The 23,593-nt window shown below is 37.6% G+C and overlaps 3 protein-coding genes and 1 pseudogene across 4 annotated transcripts; 2 read left to right on the top strand and 2 right to left on the bottom strand.

Annotated features, from left to right (window-relative positions):
• Positions 1 to 3,672: 3,672 nt before the first annotated feature.
• LOC145911746 (long-chain-fatty-acid--CoA ligase 4-like) lies at positions 3,673 to 13,801 on the top strand. Its single transcript, XM_082999175.1, has 16 exons — positions 3,673 to 5,295; positions 6,690 to 6,845; positions 7,295 to 7,479; positions 7,613 to 7,765; positions 8,603 to 8,737; positions 9,173 to 9,280; positions 9,794 to 9,975; positions 10,446 to 10,504; positions 10,671 to 10,807; positions 11,062 to 11,201; positions 11,374 to 11,545; positions 11,653 to 11,731; positions 11,978 to 12,169; positions 12,316 to 12,430; positions 12,641 to 12,798; positions 12,967 to 13,801. The coding sequence occupies exons 1-16, from the start codon at positions 5,292 to 5,294 to the stop codon at positions 13,119 to 13,121; spliced, it is 2,130 nt and encodes a 709-aa protein (XP_082855301.1). The 5' UTR covers positions 3,673 to 5,291; the 3' UTR covers positions 13,122 to 13,801.
• A 784-nt stretch (positions 13,802 to 14,585) lies between these two features.
• On the top strand, positions 14,586 to 16,785 carry LOC145916697 (ADP-ribosylation factor-like protein 3). Its single transcript, XM_083002819.1, has 5 exons — positions 14,586 to 14,739; positions 14,817 to 14,960; positions 15,023 to 15,190; positions 15,313 to 15,498; positions 16,098 to 16,785. Exons 1-5 carry the CDS (start codon positions 14,737 to 14,739, stop codon positions 16,149 to 16,151), a joined length of 555 nt encoding a protein of 184 aa, XP_082858945.1. The 5' UTR covers positions 14,586 to 14,736; the 3' UTR covers positions 16,152 to 16,785.
• An 87-nt stretch (positions 16,786 to 16,872) lies between these two features.
• LOC145916654 (heme A synthase COX15-like) lies at positions 16,873 to 21,201 on the bottom strand. 2 transcript variants are annotated; one of them, XM_083002818.1, is made up of 9 exons: positions 20,704 to 21,201; positions 20,419 to 20,523; positions 20,065 to 20,222; positions 19,636 to 19,822; positions 19,237 to 19,319; positions 18,834 to 19,000; positions 18,081 to 18,235; positions 17,325 to 17,441; positions 16,873 to 17,007 (listed from the first exon to the last, which is right to left on the bottom strand). In XM_083002818.1, the coding sequence occupies exons 1-9, from the start codon at positions 20,794 to 20,796 to the stop codon at positions 16,876 to 16,878; spliced, it is 1,197 nt and encodes a 398-aa protein (XP_082858944.1). In that variant the 5' UTR covers positions 20,797 to 21,201; the 3' UTR covers positions 16,873 to 16,875. The 2 variants fall into 2 exon arrangements, with proteins under 2 accessions (XP_082858944.1, XP_082858943.1); XM_083002817.1 differs by having other exon boundaries at positions 20,419 to 21,201.
• A 4-nt stretch (positions 21,202 to 21,205) lies between these two features.
• Positions 21,206 to 22,709, bottom strand: LOC145916681 (serine/threonine-protein phosphatase PP1-gamma catalytic subunit B pseudogene; annotated as a pseudogene).
• Positions 22,710 to 23,593: the final 884 nt, after the last annotated feature.

The following is a 23,593-nucleotide window of genomic DNA, read 5'->3' as shown; positions in this document are numbered from 1 at the left end:
CAACTCCAATTGCATGAGCTGCAAAACGTACGTGCAGTTTGTTCTTAGGGAGTTTCACATGTTTGGTCAACATAATGACAAACTGTAGACAACTCCATTGTTCCAACCAATCAGCAGCCACCAGCCGCCAAGTTGCACTGATGAGACCTCACAGGTCAAAACGGTGGAACTGTCTACATCTCACCTATGTTTATCGGCTGTGTTACATCTGCTCAGTAAAACCAATATCCTTTTCCCAGTTGTATTGAGACTATAAGCATGGTCCTAACTTCTGTTTTTAACAAGTACAGAAAATCTGCAGAAATTTTTTTTGATTCGAAAATTACACCTCAAAAGTTCAATTGCAAATCATACATTGGTGGGACCAACTCCACTCGTCATAGAAATAAAAATCTACGACTGCCGTTTAAAGCTGAGGGAAAAGGTATACGAACATTTATAGCCGGCACGCTGAGTTAGGTCTGTGTCTCCTGTCATTCAACTTACAACTGCACGCCAGATAAAATATGTCAAGATGACATTTCGAAACTTCCAGCATAAGCGGGCATGAGGTTTGAATGCGGAATTCTGACGCAACGCGCACGGTTTACTGGGATGTCCAAAAGAACCAGAATATCCAAGCCAGCGCCACTTCCCGAGTATGGCCGAAATATTTCGATGTAATATTTAAAACTGGTCCGATCCTATTTGTTGTTGCGTCATATGTGGCAAAAAATCATGTCAAAATTATGTGTCCAGGTTGTTACCTTTCATATATATAAACCCAACTTGCAAGCGCGGTCTTTATTCACACTCTTCTGCCTTGCAACAGGAAAACTGCTGCTGGATTTACTTCGTGCTTTGTAAATCTCATCATCGTTAAACGGTGAAGTGATTTAGCTTCTGCGGCAATTTGCTGTGTGTGTGTTCTGGTGTTTTCCACTAACTCTGCAACTCATCAAACCTGTTGCCTTTTACGCGACAAGTTACTCGCCACCCTGATAACGCAACAAACTCTCCACCTTTGTGAAGGTTAGAAAAGCTTCACCGCCGTTTTCTCCAGTAACACCAAAAACCACGCTTAAAATTAATTACTCAAATATCGGTCTTCAATTTGCAGCGTGTTGCATTTAAACCTTCGCTTGTGTAAACGGTTTGCGTTGAATAAACGAGGATGAAAATAATGCTCGTGATTAGCAATTAATCACCACCAACACCTCGGCTCTGCTCGACACAACTTCCCGTCGAGCAATCAACGCTTTATTTCACCTCGGTTAAAGCGCAACAGGGTTTCGCTTGCTTGTGTTCACATTGCGATCAGCGGTCCGCATCTGCACGGTGCGTTTCTATCGACCTCACAAGCTGAAAAACATTGCGTTGTTTCGATCAGTGAATACACAACAAGCAAATAAAAATAAATTTTATTATTTTACCGACAAAACATTAGGCTACCATCCAACAACTATTCTTTGCATTTGGTCGATTTGTCAACTCTATGGAAAGAAAGTCCTGATCCATCATTGTATGTGTAGGGATCCAATGTGTTTTTTTGCGGTGAGTGCAGGCACATGTGACTTCCACTTATGGCTGTTCACGAGCGCCATCTAGCTACTGTTTTTTGATGCATTAAATTGATGTTTACTTTCTTAGGGTAACTTGAATTTGTAATTGGCATGGAACAATATACTGCGTGTCAGCAGTTAACACAAAGGTACTAAATTATGTAGATAACAGAAAACATGCAAAAGATTTGACTAAAACTTGCGATTTCTTTGTATGTTATTAAAACCCGGCGGGTTTTTTACGCGAGATTTTGCAGCGTAATGTGACCAAATTTGTCCTCAAAAACTACCCATGCGGAACAGGGCAGACCTTTTTCCCTTGGGCTCACTTGCATTTTACAGTTTTCGATTGACAGGTTGATCCATTAATAATTTAAACAGACAGACAAAAACGTGCGTGTGATTCAGTGACTTGGTGCTCTTCTTGTCAACACATATCTTGTGTTCAAAGTCCAAGGGCAGCGTTAGTCACATCAGCATTTTGTATGGCATGATGGGTGGTATCGAGAAAAAAACGACCACGACCCAATCATCAGCGATGAATATCGGGTGTCCTTGTAACATTGACCTTGTTGTGCTTGTATGACAACAAGAACAAGTATCTAAGAACATTGTTTACTATTTTGATTGAACTGTACACAGGGCCACTGTTTTGACCTTTGAGGTCTTATCAGTACAGCTTTGTGAACACGATCTTGTCTGCCAAACGGCCAGGCTTCACTGCTTGTTGACTGTTTGCTGTGATGTAAATTTTATGTAGTTTTAAATTCAGCGATACAGTGAAAACAAGTTTAACTTTTGATGACACTTTCCGTTAAGATTCAGTAATGACATGATGTCAAATTGTGAAGGTTGATTTTCCGTTTCTCTGTTGATATTATTTTGTTTCTATGGTAGAAGCGTTTGTTTCTATTACACGTTTGAACAAAAACAAAATACTGTAATTCCACTTAGTAGCGTATAAAGCACGGTCGATAGTCGCTGTTTGGCGCCTTTCGATCGTTCGACCTTTTTTGTGACCTCCGAAAGCATCGCGTTGCTCTCTGTGACGTATGAATGGTTGATCGTCGCGCGGACTTTGGACCCTCACATGTGTAGTACCGGGGTTACTCGAAAACACGTGCCGAGGGGTTACTCTGTGTCAACAGCGCCATTTCCAACCGCAGGGCGGGAGATTCTGCATTATACGTTAGACCTCTGGTAGTTAGAGCTGAAAGAGCATGCTCTGCTTTGTGTAAATGCATTGGAAGCAAGATGGTTTGGGAATATAGATTATGTCAGTTGGTTGTTTGTGTTATGCTGCTTTGCATGGATAGGGTCTATGTCTTATGGAATGGTAATGGTTGGTTCAGCCTTCCTTGGCCAAAGTTGTAAATTAACTCCCAAAGCCAGACTGTGTGTGTTAATTGATATTTGTACAAAAAGGCCAGTTAAATTCATTGCTGTTTGAGCATCAAAGATTGTAAAGGGTTCATAGGAATACTTTGCAAAAAAAGTACTAGTCAATAACTTTCCAATGTAGTAGTCAATTGCAAAAACATTTTCTATTTAAACAATTAAATTTATAGATTTTTGGTAGATCTTGATAAAAATATTATAAGTTTTCAAGGACATTGTATGTCAATATATATGCACCATGAAGCTATTGCAGCAAAACTATTGCATGGTTAAAACTACCCAACATAAATCTTTTGCACTAGGCCTATGCAAAGAAGTATCCTAATGCTACATTTTATTGAGAAAAAGTTATATTTGATGCATCATTTGTTTATAGTGTAATGTTTGTTGTAATAACATCAAATTAAGAATCATTTTAAGTGGCCATTTCCCAAATGTTAAATTTTATTAACAAGAATTTCCGTGGTCAAATATAAATGTTGGTAGAGTATGCATAATGTACATAGTTGTGTCGTTTGCAAATATTCCAACTAAATAAGTTGTGCAAATATATATATGTGGCCACCAGACTTCATAACCTTTACATTATTTCTTATATTTCATATTAGTTACATGGTAGAGCATTATGAAAAATAAATTATTTGTTTCGAATATGCTTCAATAACAAAACTTCTAAAATTATAAAATGTTTTGTGATTGTACCAAGATCATAAACCATGTATATTTATATGAAAAGACATAAGCTCAGCAATTTTACCTTGTCCCAGTAGATTATTAATGCCAAAAACAAGTTATACAAAAGACGTTACTTGAACAACCGCAACTGGCAATAGATACTGCTTCTGTTCGTAATACAATGGTTTCGATCGATGCGTCACAGTGCGTTTATAGTGACGTAACAGTGCGACGCAAGCAATAGCGTTGAAGTGGTCGCGTTCGCGGTTGTTTGGGTTTTCATAACGTGTGTTTTGCGGCGAACTTCTCTCGTGTGTGTTTATCAGAAAATTGTGACGTTCTTTGCACTATGGAGGTATAACCCTGCTTCAAAAGTTGTTTGAAAAATCAATTTTCGCAATAAATCATATGGCGTGACGTCATCTATGCAAATCAGCGTCGACGCATTGCGCAGCAAATTACGCATGATTTTATTGCGCGTCGCAGGGGTGGTATTACGTACAGCTGACTGACTAACTCGTTACAATCAGTGACAATTTCTTATGACAAACCGGAACTTACCGGAAGCGGTAAGACGCCATCGCTATGTGATATATAATCCTTACAAGAAGCACGCTTTTTACATTTCGTTGTAAGTACGTTCGTTGTTTAATCAACCATCGCCATACCTGCCCAGTAGTGTACGCCCGGAGGGGTTTAAACGATTTTTTCAAAAAAAAATATTTACTTTTCTCTCGTTGTGCTCGATTAGAAGGTTTCAAATGGGGTCGGGGTCGGGCCAATTGTTTTGCTCATTACATTTCTATGGCGTTGTGGAAGACCGCACGACTCACGGCATTGGTTTTGGGTTGTTGGAAGTTTAGAGGTGCAGTCGCTACAGATAGCGTGTATGTCGATTCGGCCTGTGAACATAGTTCTGTGAGCTGCAGACTGATGCCACCGTTTCGACCTATGAGGTCTTATCAGTGCAGCTTAGTGTAACACTTGTAGTCGATCTTGCCAACCAAACGGCCAGGCAAATACTTCAACTTCGTGGTGACTTTACGATCACCGTAAAGCTGAACAAAATGTTCTGTTCAAAAAAACTTAACTTAACGCCTGAAGTTGAAAGTTGATCGTATCGCATGTAAGTGTGTTAAACAGAAAATAAATATTTGGGTAATTTCATAAATTTAAATGCAATGATTTGGGAGCTGTAGTAATGGGTTTGACGTCACCACTTGCGGTGGTGATAAGACTAAAAACCTTCGGGAAAATTCTCTTTTATTGGGGGTGATTGTGCTGAACAAACAATTGCGTTGGTTTACTGCGTCAAGCGTGGCCAGTGACGCCGAACATTGCCCAATGACTAAAGTGTTCATCTTTACACTCGGCCCGTGTGGGCCCATGCGGTGGGTTTGGGCCCAGACACAACGGCAAACTTGCTTAATCACAACTTTTCCGTGCGTTCCACTGTGAAGAACGAGCAAAGTCCGAATAACTTAAACATTGTATCACGTTGTGGGTTTGCTTCAGACGCCGTGTACAAAGTCCATGCGATCCGACACCGGGGCGGGTTTTTTAACATCGTGTCTCATTTGATTCGCAGTTGTTCTTACATGTTTAGCACCTCGAATAAGTGTGTCGTCATCTGTTCTGGTCTGTTTTAACCTCAAGTCAAGAACATCTGGCTTATCAATGGGTAAGTGGATGACAGTGTGTCGCTGTAACATTTAAGCATGAAAATTTGATGCAACAAAGTTGAATAATCAACGGGTGGTGGTGATTTTTCATTTCATTTTCTGTTGCGAGTTTAGCTCATATGTACTTTTGTTACTGAAAGGTTTGTGACGTAACAAGCGTTCTGAGTGACCCAAACTGCCTGTTAACGCAATTCGAAAGAGTTTGCTAGGTTGGGAACATTCATTTTTATTGATTTAGTCCGTAGTGCAATACTTCACTAGACAATTTAACAATAAAAAGTAAAATTTTATTTACGACCAGAAACGCTAACGGCATAACGGTTGGGGCGATTTTTAATGCTGTTGACTCGTAGATTAATGTTTTACACGATTAGCTAGATCATAAGCTTAACGACAATAATCGTTCAATGTATCCTCGTATTGTCATGTGATGTTCTCTGCTGTAGGAATGCTGCTTGCTATTAATTTCACCTTCTGCTCAACCGTAAGTCGTACATTGCATGTATTTTGTTGCTTGCTGTGTTTTCCGTTGCCCGTTTCTCTCAATGACGTCACGAGAAAACGCAATCTGCTTGGTGTGCATTTTATTGCTGAGAAAGTTGCTTGTTGCATCTCAGCAAGACATATTTAAGCAACCGCTCACGAGATTTGTACGCAATCCACTACACGCTTTTTATCTGATATGACCGTTTGCTTGCAATGATAAGATTGATGTCGCAATGAGGTATCGTTAGTCTGGAGTGCAGGTTTTAGTGGCACGGAATGTTGAAACGCCAAAGCAAGGAATATATGAGATATTAGCAGTGGTTTCCAAATGCCGAGTTTAACATGAAAGACCATGCTTAATATTAGTGCATATTCTAACTGTGACTAAACCGCTTAGTCAAATCCCATCAGTGCAAGTCGCCTGAGAGGTTTAAAGACAAAAGTCTTTTTTTTGTCTCAGAACAATGACGTCGGTCCCGCCTAATGCGATTTTGTTCTAAATTGATTAAATCTGTTTCGTATGTAACCCCTTCATCACGTACAACTGGTTGCTACGAAACATTGTCCGCGTTTGACACCGAGGATTAGACCGCAGTGTGTTAATTACTAGATGTCTTTGACTGAATTTTCACTGGTAGTATCGAGATACTTACCCCCGAAATATAGTAGAACGAACAGAGCGAACAAAGAAGTTTGTGGAAATTTAAAAATGTTTGTTCATTTTTCCTTTTGCAGTCGCTGTGTTCATGTTTCACTAGATAATTACACAATTCGCAATGAAATGTCGTGTGTTCACTGTATTATCACCATCAAAAGTTTTGCAAATTATTTCACTTTCTCATAATTTCACGATGTTTTAATTTTTGCGCTGTCACTCTCGCAAAATACCGACACATTTGTTTTCTAGGTGTCGAGGATTTAATTTACGTGTTTTGGTGGCTGTACGGGACATTTACGTTCATACCTTGGCTCGTTGTTGAAAACTTGGTCTCCCAAGAAGTAAAAGATTACGTCATCAATATGTCACGCCGTTTGAAAGCGAAAAGAGTGACGTCAGATCCCGGTAAGTACTGTATATGAATGCATGCAGGTTATTTCTGGACCAAGCTTTGATTTAATTATTAACTCGTGTCTCTATGTATTCCGCTGTTATTCAGTAACGAGCGTTTAAACGGAAACATATGTCAAATATAACAGAACACGCGTCCTTATCACGAATGTCAAGTTCTAAGACTTATTAAATTCATAGTTGGGGGGAGTGGTTTCCTACTTGAAAAAAGTATCACAGAATTTGACAGGGTTTCTTACAGGAAACTCTGTTTTCTCAAATTACATTTTTTTAAATTATTTTGCACGCAAAGGTTACTGAACATTATGAGCAATAAACATGAAAAATAAAAAAAAACAACCATTATGGTTTTAGAGTCAAGCGCCCCGTGTTAAGAATTAGGCTTCTCCATCTTTCCTTTGCTTCTTTGATTAAATAACAGCTTAATATTTATGTTGGTTCAGCCTCATCGTACAGATGTGTTGAGAACATGGGTGGGTTGATGCACACGAACTACAAAGATCATCGCACGATGGACAAAATATTCGAGGACGCCGCGAAAACCTTCTCTAACTTCCCTTGTCTTGGAACCCGCGAACTTTTAGCTGAGGAAGACGAGAAACAACCTGATGGAAAAGTTTTCAAAAAGGTTTTTATGACGTCATATTCATGTGCCATTGTTGCGTGACTACATCTGGAACGCCAAAATAAACAATGTCGAAACTATTTGTTTAAAATCCAATTAAATAAGTGTCGTTTACTAAGCAGAATGCATTTTACAGGCAATCTTCGGTGAATACAAGTGGGAGTCGTACAAGGATATTTTTGCACGTGTTGTCAACTTGGGAAGAGGTCTCTCACTTTGCGGAATGAAACCGAGAGAAAAAATCGCAATTTTCCTCGACACCAGAGCAGAGTGGATGATTTCTATCCAGGTTAGTTTCGGCAAACAAATCGTGCTTCGTCTTGACAGGTCAACAAATATTGCCATTTGGCTTCTCTAGGCGGATTGTTTTTTTTTCGCTTGTTAGCTTCTTCGGGCGATTTTTTTCCAGACCGCATTGTAATGGGATAGAATCACAAAAATTTTCCCGCCAAGTTTTGTCGAAAGGCAGCTATTGATCGGCTTTGTTTGCATAGCAACGCCCATTCCAAACTCCAGCACGCGCACTGTACAAACTCTTGGAATGAACTTTGGTCCTTTTTGCGACCACCAAAGTTTGCATTGTCGTTTTACGATGTTAATATAGCAATGTTGACGACCTGATAAACGACCTCGACAACTTGCTCGTTTCATTTCTCTGCTTGTCAACATATTTGCTGAATCACGAGCAAAATTACGGCTGTTGACAATCAAATATTTCATGGAATCATTCGAACATAACCTTGTTTCTTGCGATCTCTGTACTGATATATTGGATGGCGCCACCCAGACCAAGGTCTATGTGGGTAAAGGTTACTCCAGGACAATAGTTAATGGAGGTTACTCTCGGTCATAGCGGTAGCGAACGGAATGTTGTTTGCTAACAGCGTAAAGAAGTGGTTAACATTTCTATTGCGATTTATTTCCTGGTTTAAATTTTTCAAAAACTTTTCAGAAACCCAAAAGATTAAATGAGTGCAACAGAAAATGTCAAACTTCCTTTTTTCTTGCACAAAGACGATGGAACATAAAACATTTCGGCCTTACAAAATCTACCTTAGCTGTTACATGGGTTGTGGCTGTATTGTTTACAACGGAATGAGCTCAATGTCACATTTTCAATTCACAGGCTTGCTTCCGTCAAAACCTCCCCGTCGTCACGGTTTATGCAACACTTGGTGAAGATGGAATCGCTCATGCGTTAAATGAGACCGAAGTTACTCACGTGATCACAAGTGCAACCCTACTCAACACAAGACTTAAGGTTTGTTTGTTACGTGGTACATCGGGATGTTGCGATGTTTTTTTTTATGCTTGAGTCTATGTGAACATAAACCATTGCGGACCATTCTGCAAACGACAAATACGATTAATTAGTTTTAATTAAGAACTATAAGCTAAAGTAGCGAACTGTATTTCTGTCATTCACAACATGTTTTCCGCACATTAAATGTACATATAGAGGGGCCATTCAACTTAATTATTAAAACTTCATTCTAACTTCGGTTGTTTTTCGTTTTAAACATTCCTGAAAGGAAATTACTGAGTGCGATCACTCGGTAAATCCCCGGCCGGTCAAATAATGCTTTTTTTCTGCTGGATTAACTTCGTTAAGAGGCGAGATAAAATGCATTCCCTCTGTTCCAAATATCCAGTTGTTATTTTAGTTACAAGTTAAAGATTTTAATTTTCTCCACAGAATTGCCTCAAGGACATCCCAAACGTCACCCACGTGATCTACGTTGAAGATTGTCCAGTGAACGAATTAAATTTACGTGAAAATATTACCTTGGACACGTTTGCAAACGTAAGTCACACTTTTTGTTAGATGTTTCGCATGTACGCCATGCCAACAATGTGGTTTTTCAAACGATGCCAAATTCCCCGGTTATTCCGCCTTGCATTATTTTTCAAGATATGTCTCCCAAAGTTTAATTCAACCGAACTCAGCGAAATATTTTGGCGGTTGGGAGTTGTGTGCAGAGCAAACAGTATAGGCCGTTAATTTTAGTTCACTCGCCATGTGCAAATACACATCAAACCAACCGCCACCACGTTAATGGTTAACTTGCACCTGTGCGTTTCGAATTCTAGACAGATTTTTGCAATGTAGAAAATCCTAAATGAATGTACGCTGATTTCCATTACATCGCAACCATTGACCAACAGCAAGCAAATTAAATACTTCAGATATAAGTAATATTAAATCCATCCCATCCAGACGTGTTTTGCTTCATTCATATCCCTTTAACGTCATTAACAAACGAACCGAACAACCTTTCATTATCACGTCATAATACTTGATTTCGTGACGTCACAGATAGAGAAGCTTGGAAAGTCAGAGGAGGGCAAGAAGGTGGAGAGAGATTCCCCGAAACCCGACGATCTCGGTATTATAATGTATACCAGTGGTCAATCTGGCGACCCCAAGGGTGTTCTCATCAACCACTCAAACTTCGTCGCTGGAATGAGTGGAATTGGAACGCGTGTGCCGGACTTGGGGTGTGTATTTATTGTTACTTAACAATAGCCTTGGTATTAGTACCTAGTTATTGTTCAGCAACTAGTCACGTGTAGCTTCGTACCGCAATAAAGTGTGATAATATGTTCCTGGCTGGCTTGCCCAAGTACAATGCTACACCAACTCTACTGACGAGACCTTACAGCTTGAAACAGCGCACAAGTGCCTGCAGTTCAATATCTAGTACTACCTTATATATGCAAAAGAGACATAATAATCAATGAGGGTTGTACACAGGTGTACAAACTGTTTCGACCTGTAAGGTCTCATTAATGTAAATTGGCACCTTTGTGACGTCGACGTGTGAATCGGTGTGCAAGTAATGTGGAAGCGAACAAGAACGTATTACTTTTATTGACTGACACTTCTTATCGTCGGCAAATCGTTGTAACGAATTGACCCAATTATACTGTTTTAAATTCTGTCTGATCCACATTATGTGTTTTTTTAGCACAACTGACACTTACATCGGATACTTGCCTTTGGCTCATGTGCTTGAACTTGCAGCGGGTGAGCAGAACGTATATTTCTTGCTTTTATTTGCATATTATACCGTTAGCTGAGCTAGCTTCGTGCGTTTTACCTTTTCGTTACGTAATATGAAACCACATATAAAAAATATACAATTAAAATACATGAAGCCGATGACGTAACAATCACTTTTGTTACGTCACAGAGAACATTATGATATGCAACGGTGCTCGCATCGGATATTCGTCCCCTCTCACATTGTCGGATAAATCGAGTCGTATTAAGAAGGGAAGTAAGGGTGACGCCACTGTCCTTCAACCAACACTCATGGCTGCAGTGCCGGTGAGTAAATGAGTTTGAGATGGTTTGCGTAACTTGCACTTGGATAGAATTGCTACAATGTTGGTCTTATGGAAGCCTGGTGTGGCCAATTGAGTAACTTGCAACATAAATAATAAACTATCATATAGACTTTAAAATAACCGGCCAATCTAATGTAAACAACCTTCTAATGAGAAGAGTGGTCTGGAATTCAAAAGTGTAAAATAACATTTTTTTTGTCATAGTGACGTAACTATAATTGGTTTGTGACGCAGGAAATTATGGAACGTATGAGAAAGGCGGTGATGCAGAACGTTGACGAAGCGAGTTCGTTGAAAAAGAGTTTGTTTAAAGCTGCTTACAAATATAAATATAAGCAGATAGAAAGAGGCAACGACACTCCTGTACTTAACAGGTAACCCTACGTCACCGATGACGTCATTGTGATCACGCCTTTTTAATTTTTTTAGCAAGTGGCAATTACTTTACTGTATTTTAGACTTTTTTGTGGTGTATCGTGATAGTCACCTTGGATTGACCATTCAAGCGTGTCATATTTTGAGTTAAATTTTTTCTTATTATTCCAGAGTGATTTTTAAAACTCCCAGAGCTTTGCTGGGTGGAAAAATCCGCGCTCTCCTGTCCGGGGGAGCCCCCATGGACGCACAGACACAACGATTCATGAACATATGTATGTGTAGCCCCATCGGTCAGGGGTATGGTTTGACTGAAACATGCGGTGCTACAACTGTGTCACAGGTAATGGTCAAGCTTGTGTTATTAGTTAATTTTTTTAGCTTTAATGTACTTTGGAAAATGCTTAATATTTTTATTTCGTAGCTGGTTTAACAAAGTAATATTTTCAGGTTCTTGAGGATTTCAGTACAGGGCGGGTTGGACCTCCTTTACCTTGCTGTGAAGTTAAACTTGTTGCTTGGGAGGAAGGTATGACGTGTTGCATAATATCTGTACATTTGACGGGTTTTGAATTGCGTCTGTGGATATATTCTTGCTGAAACTGCAAGTTTTCCTTGTAGAGTTTTTGCTGCTAATGATGAAATTCTTTGCGTGTCATTTGATTTTTAAAAAAAAACATGAAACACAAAAGGCTTCTGAAGCAGCAAAATGACAAGAAATTGCCGACATAAAAAAATTGCTGAAACATTGAAATATCGAATATTTTGCATGCAGGTGGTTATTCCCCTTCGAACAAGCCCCACCCCCAGGGTGAAATTCATATCGGGGGCCCGAACATCACCCAAGGTTACTTCAAGAAACCAGAGAAGACTGCAGAAGATTTTTATGTCGATGGGAATGGGCAGAGGTGGTTTAAGACAGGAGATATTGGTCAAATTGATGACGACGGAGCAATCAGAATTGTCGGTGGGTTGAAATGTTTCGGAAAAACATGAAGTTGGAGAAAATAAGTTTAAAATTGTCGAAAACCGTGTTTGGCAAATTTGCCAGTTTCACTTTCTAAATCGTAAGCAGCAAAATGCGTAGTAAATAATCCGTATAATTTTGTGCAGATCGCAAGAAGGATTTAGTGAAGCTTTCACATGGAGAATATCTGGCACTGGGAAGTATTGAAGCCAAACTTAAGTCCTCTCCACTTATTGACAACATCTGGATTTACGCCAACGGGTAACAGACAGTGGTGTTGAATATTACGAAAAAAACGAGGTGTTGGTTTTTGTTTAACTCAAGCCTCAGTTTATGGGTTGCATCACATCACGTAGCTGTAAAAAAAAGACTAATTCGGATTAAGTTTTTCCGTCTATTTATTTCAATAAGTTTCAGGTTTTGTTCGGATTTTTTTCCGTTTAACTACAGCATGTTTGTTTCTTCCTGCAGCACACAACCATATGCCGTTGCATTCGTAATTCCCAACGAGAAAGCATTAACCAACCTCGCCAGTAGTAAAGGAATAAACAAACTCTACCAGGAATTGTGCGAAGATCAAACAATGATCAAAGAACTAAAGAACGCAATCACCACAACATCCAAAATATGTAAGAGAATACGATTAGTTGCTAGAGTGCGGTTTCTTAGTTTACTTTTTAGTTTCAAAAACATGTGAAAAAAAAATCATTTTGGTATTTTGCACTGGGGTCAAATCATTTCCTATTGAAATAATTTATTCAGATCTTAAACAGAAAACATGAATGTATTTCTTTTAGCTAAACTTCAAAAGTTTGAAATCCCTCAAAAAATGCACGTTGAACCGTCGCCATGGTTACCGGAAGACGGCCTCATCACCGCCGCCTTTAAGTTAAAAAGGAAAGCTCTCGAGCAACGCTACCGGCAAGAAATTGACAGTTTGTACGGCCAATAGGTGGCGCAACAGATTGTGATTTGGTACTAAAGGCTGTGGACGAATTACATATGATGGAAACGCTGAGTTAACTGCGGGAAATTCTGTTAAACTTTAACAAGCATTCGTTAAACTTAATAATCGAAACATTATAATTATAGTGATTGTTAGTGATTGATTTTTGACCTTATGAGGTCACAATGATTGGTCACATGACCGCCGATTGACTTAACGCAGCATCATTGTTAATAAATACGGTAACCCCCAAAAAAATATGGTCGTATCACCTTGTTAACGTATTTTTCAAACGTAGAACGTACTGAGAATTGCTTTGTATATTTTTTTAGATGTTGGCTTTATTTGGTTTAGTAACAAAACCTTCGAAATATCTGATTTCATTACCAAGCATTGTCAAACTTGCAATAGAAATAAAAATCGATTGAACAACATCGCCAATCGTACAACTTGTTGTTTGTATTTGTCCTTTCAAAATATTTGGTAACGTGTAAGTTGTTTAACTGCGTAGTATTGAATTGTTTTGATTTTTGCTGCAACTGCAAAAGTTTCATATGTTTCCGTTCGTGTTGCGTTCTTTGTCGTTTTTTTTGGAGTAGTTTTTTTTTAATATTTTATTTTCTCGGTTGTAGCTTAACGTTAGCTGGTGTTCGTTTATGGCAAAAATAAAATTGCTTCAATGGTTATTGGTGATTTGTTCCGGAAATTTTGCAAGGGATCTTGTTAGTGAAAACTGGTAATGCAGGGGCACACATTTCGCTGCAGTGACATCAACCGTTGTAACTGGATGAATATTAAGTGAACGATTTTCACAAAAATAGTTTCTACGTCATCAATTTTTTTTACGTATTTAAAGGAAATTTAACTATCCTAGTTATAAAGACAAGAAACTGAATAGTTATCGGAACATTGGCATGACACGCACATTCTGCTGTTACTATTTGAACAAAGCGGAAATAATAGTAACCAATGTTTCCGGTTTACTGCAGTGAATAGCTTTACAACTAATAAAATTTCTCTGATATATTTAATGTAAAAGTTAAATATTTTTTTATTATACCCAATAGATCACAGGTTGTGTTACATTACGCGTATTAACAAGCATCATTAGTATTTAAATTTTGTAAATCGGATTATTGGACTGATTCGGATTAATTGATTTTTATGTTCTGGTGTTGAAGGTTGCCAAGAAGCTTTTTGTTCAACCCTGTTGAAACCTATTTATTATTGTAAAGGAAAGGGTTTTCGTTTGTGAAAGGTTATTTTGTGAATTCTTTATTTTCTTGTATTTATGTATTAATAAAGTTCGGTTTTAAACAACAGCCTGGTTGCCTGTAAAAATCGCAGGTAACTGATAAATAATGCATTGTTGTTATGGCCTGGAGGCTTCTTTGAAATCTGCACAGTGTACAATTGGCAGGTTTTGTCCAATGGTTTTTATCTGTGTTGTGTTGCTGTTCATAAGGCTGCTCGTTGTGTTTAGCTAAATGTTTTCATTTAAATTTTCACAATAGGAAATAAAAACTGTGGAAAGTTGTGTATTTGTGGATTGAAGAGTGGATTTGTGTCTCCACAAAGGTATCAATTATCATCCATTTGAAATACACAGAAAAATAGTCCAATGGTAAGTAAAGAATGTTTGTAATAATTGTAACACAACACTTCTTTGTTAATATTATGTAAATTAATTGTTTTGACCAGGGCTTATTGAGCCTTCTTCGAAAATTGAAGTCTGACCAGCAGAAAGAAATAAGGATTCTTTTGCTGGGACTCGACAATGCTGGAAAAACGACAATCCTCAAGACGCTTGCATCTGAAGAAGTTACTCATATAACTCCGACCCAGGTTGGTTTTCAAATGTGTGCCTTTGTGTGTTTATTTTTGTGACAAAAACCTATATGTTGAAGGGGTTCAATGTGAAAAGTGTTGCCACCTCTGGGTTCAAGCTCAATGTGTGGGATATTGGAGGTCAAAGAAGAATAAGACCATACTGGAGAAACTATTTTGAAAATACAGACTTTTTAATTTATGTCATTGACAGCACAGATCGAAAGCGCTTTGATGAAACCGGACTGGTAATATGTTTTCGGAAAATATAATTATGATATGTGAATAACACATCAAATGTTGTCAAAAAAGTGATTTTACTCATGTTTGGATGTAGATTCTGGTGTTTTTCATCATTTTTCTGTTTCAGGAATTGGAAGAACTGCTTTCTGATGAAAAGTTAAGTGGGGTTCCATTGCTTGTGTTTGCAAACAAACAGGATTTACACACTGCTGAAATTGCATCAGTGATAGCCGACAATTTAAAACTTCATTTACTCAGAGGAAGAAATTGGCAGATTCAAGGCTGTTCTGCCATGCGCAACGAAGGAGTTCAGGTAACAACATCATTTAAACAGTTCTGCACCATCCAAAGTAATGACGTAGCAAGTTTAGTGGTAGCAGATGTCTTGTGGAATGGGACTTGTGTGTGTGTGTGTGTGTGTGTCCTAGTGGCTGGTTGAGTGTCTTTGACTGTTTTGGAAAATTTGTGTATTGGTGATATACTAAATGGTTGGTCCATGTTAGTTTAATTCAATATTGTTGCTTTGGTTTAAAAATATAATTTAGTTAAATGTGTTAGTATGATTTCGCATAGCAAGGCATGGTCGCCTCATTGCACACCTATATATTTAGTGATTTCAGCTCCAATTTTCAATTGTTAGCTTGGCTGCCATGCCATTGAACCTTCTACTTTAATTAAATGTGTTATTATACTAAATATAGTATTTGTGTTGTTTAAGTGAACATTTCCTACATGCCATTACTTGAACAGTAAATTACCACCTGTTGTCTGAGCAACATGAATAAATAATGTTGTTTAGATAAACTTTAATAACTTGAGTAGGCAGGCTATTATACAAGTCTTCGTTTTAATAACAATTGCATGACTCACTTATTTTGTAATTTAATTTTCCCATTTTGCTTAATGTTTCAGGATGGAGTTGAATGGGTTATGAAAACTGCCGGTGCCAAGTCAAAGAAGAAATAGCAAATTTCACGATGATGTTTTCAAAATGAATTTAAGATCAAGCTCACTGCAATGCTTGGTCAAAAAAACTCGTTCATATGTTTTTATAAAATTTCCTGACACTTTTCTATTTGAATGTGAAGATACTTTTTAAGTGAAGAACTTGGTTGAAACTGGCTAAGAGAAGTCATATGGCCACGTCTTACCTCGTAGTTATATTATAAACACACGTAGCAACTTAAGAAATACTCACATTGCATATTGTCTACTTCTTGTAATGACTTCATGTATTCTCTCCACACATTACTGTTTGTATATTTATATATTTCCCCCCTTAAATGGCCGCGGTCTTCTATTTTTTCAGTGTAGGGCATTTTCACAGCTATTGGAGATGATAGTTCTTACGTTGAATAAATGCACAAGCCAACTTGTAATTTCTCATTGTTCTGATTTATTTTGTTCGTGTGTAGTCACTTTGATCATATATAACTAGGCAATCCATCCCGATATCATATAACAAGCCTTTTACTGTTCGGTCAGATTGTGGCCTGTATGTTTTGGTGCAGAAGTCTTCAACTTTTCATTTGATTTGTGTATTGTTTGACGCAGGTGTGTCATGTGATGCCATAATGACAATAAACTTGTCCTGGCTGTATTTCAGAAGTCTTTTTATACAAAACAGGCCACACATTCTTTAGTTATTCACAATTTTCCATAGAAAAGTTGTATTTTCATGATTAAAAGTTTACTTTGGCAACCTCCTCAGTTCGTGCGTCAACCAGATTGCAAACGAGAGTAAAGTTAATGATCCTGATTGGTGAAGAGCGGCCAATGATGTTGGAACATAAGTAAGCAGTGTCGAGATCCCAAGTAATACCTAAAAGTATTCGTCATTTTGCCAGATATTGGTAAAAATGTTTAACTGAAGTTTTACTTTCTATAGAACCTCATTATAGAGTGGTCACTAAATGTTTAAAAGAAAACATACTTTTTGTTGATGTTTATGAACACTATAGAGCAAACAGCCGAGGGCCATTTTAGTTGACAATGAAAACATTTTTTGCAGGTATAAAAGTTCACCAGGTAACCTTTAGACATTTGTGCCTTTAAGTATTGCTGCATGCAAACCCAAGTGGAAATGCTTTAATATAAATGGACACTTTGACCCCTTCGAAATATCTGATAAAACCCCACCTGAATCGCCCCCATCCCCATCATGCAGTTGGTGGCAAGCAACGTTCTGCTGTGGATTCCAGGTGTTTTTCGTGCCATCCACCATGTAGTTGTTACTAAAGCCAGCGATGCGTGACCCTTTGCAAAGAAGTCAAATTAATATCAACCATAAAATGATAAACCTGATGTTAATATGCACACAAAGCACTAGCTTTAAACAACATGATCAGTGGCTGTTGTTTGGAATATATATTTTACCCTGTGGGTATCTTTAGTTCCTTAGTTACAGTAAACAATAAAAATTATTAAAAACCGTCTGAAAAACAATACCACTAATGGACAAAGGATAAAAACAACTTCAACCTGTTGTACTGTGACGAAGGTAGGCACTGCACTGTGTTGCATGCAGTACATGACAAAAAGGTTTAAAATTATGAGGTAAGCAGCATGGAAACTTAAACAGTCGTAAGTGTCACACCTCCGTTTCTATCTAACTTCTAACCTCATGTCCAAACACAGTTTATTTCATGTATGGTTGTCATGCAAAAGAAGTGATATTGGAAACAGGTCTATTTTAACAAGAAAACCCTAATATTGCTCTTTGGAAATCAAGTCATTAAGAAAAAGCTGTGGCAATTTTGCTTGTTACAGAAATCATTCACCACTGAATTTAAATTAACATAACTGTATGAAATACCTCAAGTTAAACAGGAAACATCAAATAATGAGCTGATTATCAGACATTAAAATGTATTTAAAACCAATAAAACTTTTTACCAGTAGTCTATGGTCGAACTGAACAGTGGTTGGGTTTTCAAAAAAATTCTTCCATGCCGGTGAAAACGACAGAATATCTGTAGGAACCCATCGATCTGCCATCTTGGGGTAACTGTTGTAAGTTAAGCCAGCATCCAAACCAGCCACAAATGCTCCTAAAACACAAGCATAACAAAACATCTACAACATCAAGGATACTGATTTATGATGTTGAAGAATTTAAATTAACAATTGATGTTAGAATGATTTTTTTAAAAGTTACAGCATTATTACACTTTCCCTTCTTTAAATCAGCTCAAACACAATCAACTTCCCATAGTGATGTCATAGAGAATAATGGTTCATTACATGAAGTTAGTTGGAGAAAAGCTTTGTGACCAACTCATAATTTTGATAACATTTTCAATGGGAAATTTACATATGCAAATAACTGACATGTTTATGCTTAAATGCAAATTAACACTGCCCAGTATGTTGACCTATAGGCAGTGGGCAGGGTTGGCATTTGGCCAGACCTAAAAATATACATGCTGTGTGATAATGATGCAGTAGCTCAATGATTGTTGAGAAATTTGACAAAATTTAAAATGTTTTTATTTTGTAACCTTAGAATTGCATGAATTCTTTAGTCTGACTTGCAAATTAAAACTTGTTTCATAGAATTGCATTGTCCAAGACGTTGCTGTTAAACAATAACTAAAAAATAACTGGCGACCCTGCCAAAAAGGGATTTTTGTCGTAAGTTGCACTTGCCTGACAAAGCAGTGATGAAGACTAGTCCCTTTGTGCTGTGTGCGAACATTCGTAACCTCCTTACTGCCTTCGTGTGGTCAATTTGATGGGGTGGAACCAGCTGGCCGAGACAACACCACAGCAGACCAGCATAGAAAAGAAACGCAGACCCAAGATGTGCTGCTAACCTAACAACATCAACATGGAAACTTACTAGTTTATGTTGCATATCTTCTTAATTCTAGGATTATGTTTTAATATGGAGATTAATATGTTAGGTAGAAATAATAATACCCATTCTGATAAACTAATGGTAAAATACACAAAAACTTAATCACTGAGAATATTTTTGCTGTGTGTTTGTAATATGATAAGAATGTGTCACTAAAACATAACTGTTAGAAAAATGGAGCAAACTATTTACCTGTATTGACTAACTCTTGGGACGTCTGTGTTTTTAAATCGATCTTGGAGTCCACTTTTAACCATGTACCAACCCAGAAGACCCTGAATTTAGGTGATAATAAAACTTGCAATTTCTGATATTTACATGAAGCTTAATTATTTACTTGAGGCTTAAGTTACTTAAAGCAAGTCATCCTTGTCAAAATCCCCAATTCTTAAAACCTGGCCTTTTAATGTCCAAGGTAACAACATATTTATAATGGTATAAAAACATTAACACAGTAGGTTATTGAGCATTAATTTTCTAAATAAGTTCATTTCTGTACATCTGATTCAGGCTGGTTGTTTCTAAACCTCGATTGTTTTGCACCGGATAAAATTAATTACTTATGAATTAAGTTTAAAAGGTTTCACACACCTGAAACACAAGAAGTCCTCCAAGAATTCCTGTTCGAATTTTTAGTCTCCTGTCCAACCATCCCTTTTTCACAAAGTAGGCAAGTGGCAGAAAGTAAACCAAACCGATCAATCTCCCAAGCATTCTGTGTCCATATTCCATGTGCCAGATGACCTTGAACTCATTCAAAGTCATCTCATGGTTCAATCTGCAACATTAAATAATGAGAACTTTAACGTAGAAATCAAAAGGTTTTACAAGAAGAGCTTTTGAGTTTACTGGACGTTTGCTTGGCAGCATTAGCAACAACTTGACCAAGAACTTTACACAACATAACGCAAGAAATACGTAGTGGAAAAAATAGGTGTTCAGAATGAACTAATCACAAAAATAGTTTAGAAAAATTAGGCACATGCCACAACAAAAAACTTGACAAAAAGCAAAAGTTACATTTTAAACTCTGGATATTGTTGATATTTCTCAAATTCCTTCATCCATTCTTCGTGGTTAGTCGGTGGCCTCATCCCTTTTATGAGATGCCAATCAACCATCGATAAACCAGATTCTGTTAATCGAGTGATGCCACCTACAACGACCATTCCAAATGTCTAAAACAGTACAAACACAATTTTTGTGCAAGGCAATCTGTACATTGCTTCATACCCTGAAATTCTTAGATCACAGAATGTATGGAAATAGCATGGCTCACAACTGCATTTTAACATTTGTACACAAAACAATATTTGTTGCTTGACATTTCACCAGGAAGCTATTGACAAATTTGTGACAGGATTAACTTCTTACCATCCCACAACAACCAGCTAACCACCATCCTACAATCTTCTGAGGTCTCGATATTTTGTTTGAGATTTGTGCACTGGTTACAGATCGTCGAAGTGATGGTAACACCTGTGTTAATAATTGTATTAAATAAACCCCACCAAAGAACCAAAAGTTTTTGTGGTATTGAAATAATACTGGTTTGGTTTTATGACAAAACTTGTGGTTCAGCATCAACTGTGATCTAAAAGCCAGCAGGCAAAGTTGTGTTGAAGTTTTTTTTTTAATTCAAATAAAAGAAGTGTTTACTTTCAAGTTTTTTACAGATAAGTGATGGTAAGTTTGTCCGAAGTGTCGAAAACCTGTAAGCGTTTGGTTCACGAATCGACCACAAAAAGCCATTCTGTTGATGTTGTTTTGGTGCAAGTAACTGCTCTCTTTACACTAAGTTACTTGACAATGACGGTAAAAAATTATTGTAATTTCAGGCCTTGATATGGAATATTTTGGGCCATTAGTTTTTAATGGAGAGAATCACAGTACAGCTAGTAACTGAATAATTAGGGAGATAACTGGGTATAATTGCCACTAGTTGCTGTTTTAAAGCTTTCTTCTCCATTTACGTCACCAGTTTCAATAAGTGTGTCACAAAAACCCCTGGAGGCATCAAGATCAAAATCAGCACTTTATTTGTTTAACAGAGTTGTGTTACACGTCTGACACAACAGACAGATGTCCAAAACTTCTTGGATAATATTCTCATGAAACACAAGCTTATCCGCAAAAAATTTGACTGCACTTAACCCTAGACCTGGTGAAAGAAAAGCAATTGTTGTCACTGTTCTGTATTTTAACAGCAAATAATTGTGAAATAAAATCACCGCCAATGAAAGAAGGTGCAGCAAAAAGCACAGTATATTGAAAAATGCCTTCAAGTAGTGAGACGGGCTATTGAAATGCACTGCTGTAATCCATAGCAGCAAATAACATTGTACAACTGGTGTAAAAACAAAATATAATTGATTGGGTCGAGAAACTGCAAAAGCAGCTGGTTGTCAGGGACTAAAGTTAAAACTAACAAACAAAAGAACCCATGCGGTGTACACAATACTATCAATAATTCCGTGTATAGCTGTGGAATTTCTACAATTAATTCGGGCTATATTTCATTTGAAACATGCTTTAAAGAGCAGCATTGTAAAGTTCAAAATGTTTGGAAAATTATTGAGTGTTGTGTAAAAAAGCAATGTATAAGTTGTTTTGAACTCAGTCAAAGTGTTCATTTTTTGTTTTTAGCTTTGTTTCCAGCATTTCGTGGCGGGGTAACTGGACGTCCGGCAGCCAGGGAGCCGTACGGATACTTCTTCTTATCAGCCGGCTTCAGAATTTGGAAGGAACACATGAGGGTTTCATCGATGCTCATCATTGCTCCTGCATTGTCAAACTCCCCACAGTAGTTTGGGGCAGAGAACAAAGTGACGACTTGGCGTTTAGCAAAGAACTCATAACCATCCTCGACAACTTGATGGGCTCGGCAAATCAGGTCCAAATCGTGTTTGTGCAAAAACTTGGCGACGACTTCGGCACCAAAAGTGAAAGAAACTCCACGATCGTTTTCACCCCAACCAAAGACTTCCTTGTCTGGATCTGACCACAAGAGGTCGCACAACAGTCCCTGGTCTGGAACATCAGTGGGTCGCATGATTCTACGAATTTGCTCCATTGATTGCAGGTCAGGTGACAGGCCACCATGGCAACAAAATATCTTTTCATCAATGATAGCTGCTAGGGGGAGGCAGTTAAAGCAATCCGTGAAGGTTTTCCAAAGCTTGATGTTGTATCGACGTTTGCATTCATCATAGAAACCATAGATTCGGTTGATGCTTGCACACTCGTGGTTGCCACGGAGAAGAAAGAAATTTTCTGGGTATTTAATCTTGTATGCAAGCAACAGGGCGATGGTTTCAAGAGACTGCTTTCCACGGTCAACATAATCACCAAGAAACAAATAATTTGACTCCGGTGGAAAACCTCCATATTCAAACAGACGTAGAAGGTCGTAATACTGACCATGGACATCCCCGCACACTTTCAACGGTGCTTCCAGTTCAAGAAGAATCGGTTGACTGAGAAATATTTCTCTAGATTTGAGACAAAGTCCACGGAATTCATTTTCTGTTAGTTGAACATTCTTTCCCGGACGAGATCCTCGAACTTCCAGCAGACTGGCAATAATTTTGTCAATGTTAAATTTGTCTGAGTCAGCCATGTTGCAGAGTTTATTAACCAAATTTTTCACCTAACAGAATTTTACAACTGATAAAAAAAATTGGCAAAAAATGATTATTCTATCTACTTATTGATGTTAAACCAGAAATGTCTACCTCATAAAGAACAACATATGAAATATTGTACTGTGAAAAACGCATCAAAAGTGACCAAAATGCATAAATATTGCATTATATCCATAGAGCTATTAGATATTGTGTAATTTCGATAATTTTATTCTTTACAACTGTAATTAAACACAAAATCAACAGTTATAAAGTTGTGAGAAAACAATCTAATTTAGCCCGAAGCTAATCGGATAGATTTCGAAACAGTCAAAACACAAAAAAAACGCTACAAACACCAGCACATTTTTAAAATGATGGAAAGCTTTTTGTGAAGAAACAAGATGGCGGCCAAAGCGACCTCTTGTGATTAAAAACGGTCATTTTGATTGACATTGGTGGTTTCTTTATTTTTATCTTTATGTTTGGTTTTCAAAAGAGTTAAACAACTTCAGTAAATTTGTTCCACAAATTAAAAAAATAGATAATTGTAGCTGCACTGATGAGACCTTTTAGGTCGAAACAGTGGCCATCTGTCTGCAGCTTATACACAAATTCTAGTTTTGTTTCAAAAAAGCATCATAAAAAGAATATTGATGTTTGCAAACATTTTTTGTAGATTTCCAAGACGATAGCATACATGCGTATAATTGAAGAGTTCAATATTTTAGCACTATGTTTTTAGTCAAGACTATTTTTATATTTACCTACTAATATATGAAGTCATGCCAAATTCAAAAGTATGTGGATAAAATATATTGCAAATATTTGAAATATGCCTGTATTGTTTCTATGGTATGACGCGCAATTTTTTGGTAGTCACAAAAACACCATTGCGTGGGCGGACTGCTTGTTACAGTTAGTGG

The sequence above is a fragment of the Ascidia mentula genome, chromosome 1 (genome assembly GCF_947561715.1).
Source record: "Ascidia mentula chromosome 1, kaAscMent1.1, whole genome shotgun sequence".
Classification (NCBI taxonomy): domain Eukaryota; kingdom Metazoa; phylum Chordata; class Ascidiacea; order Phlebobranchia; family Ascidiidae; genus Ascidia; species Ascidia mentula.
This window is presented reverse-complemented; position numbering and strand designations above follow the sequence as displayed.

Excerpts from the sequence above, each read along its gene's own strand:
- LOC145911746 (XM_082999175.1), top strand. Across the intron at positions 11,202-11,373 it reads GACACTCCTGTACTTAACAG|AGTGATTTTTAAAACTCCCA; the intron begins GTAACCCTACGT and ends TTATTATTCCAG. Across the intron at positions 11,732-11,977 it reads ACTTGTTGCTTGGGAGGAAG|GTGGTTATTCCCCTTCGAAC; the intron begins GTATGACGTGTT and ends TTTTGCATGCAG.
- LOC145916697 (XM_083002819.1), top strand. Across the intron at positions 15,191-15,312 it reads GCTTTGATGAAACCGGACTG|GAATTGGAAGAACTGCTTTC; the intron begins GTAATATGTTTT and ends TTTCTGTTTCAG. Across the intron at positions 15,499-16,097 it reads TGCGCAACGAAGGAGTTCAG|GATGGAGTTGAATGGGTTAT; the intron begins GTAACAACATCA and ends TTAATGTTTCAG.
- LOC145916654 (XM_083002817.1), bottom strand. The coding sequence starts at position 20,628 with ATGCTGAACCACAAGTTTTGTCATAAAACCAAACCAGTATTATTTCAA. Across the intron at positions 19,823-20,064 it reads CAATATCCAGAGTTTAAAAT|ATTGAACCATGAGATGACTT; the intron begins GTAACTTTTGCT and ends TTAATGTTGCAG. Across the intron at positions 17,008-17,324 it reads TGGGGATGGGGGCGATTCAG|GTATTACTTGGGATCTCGAC; the intron begins GTGGGGTTTTAT and ends GAATACTTTTAG.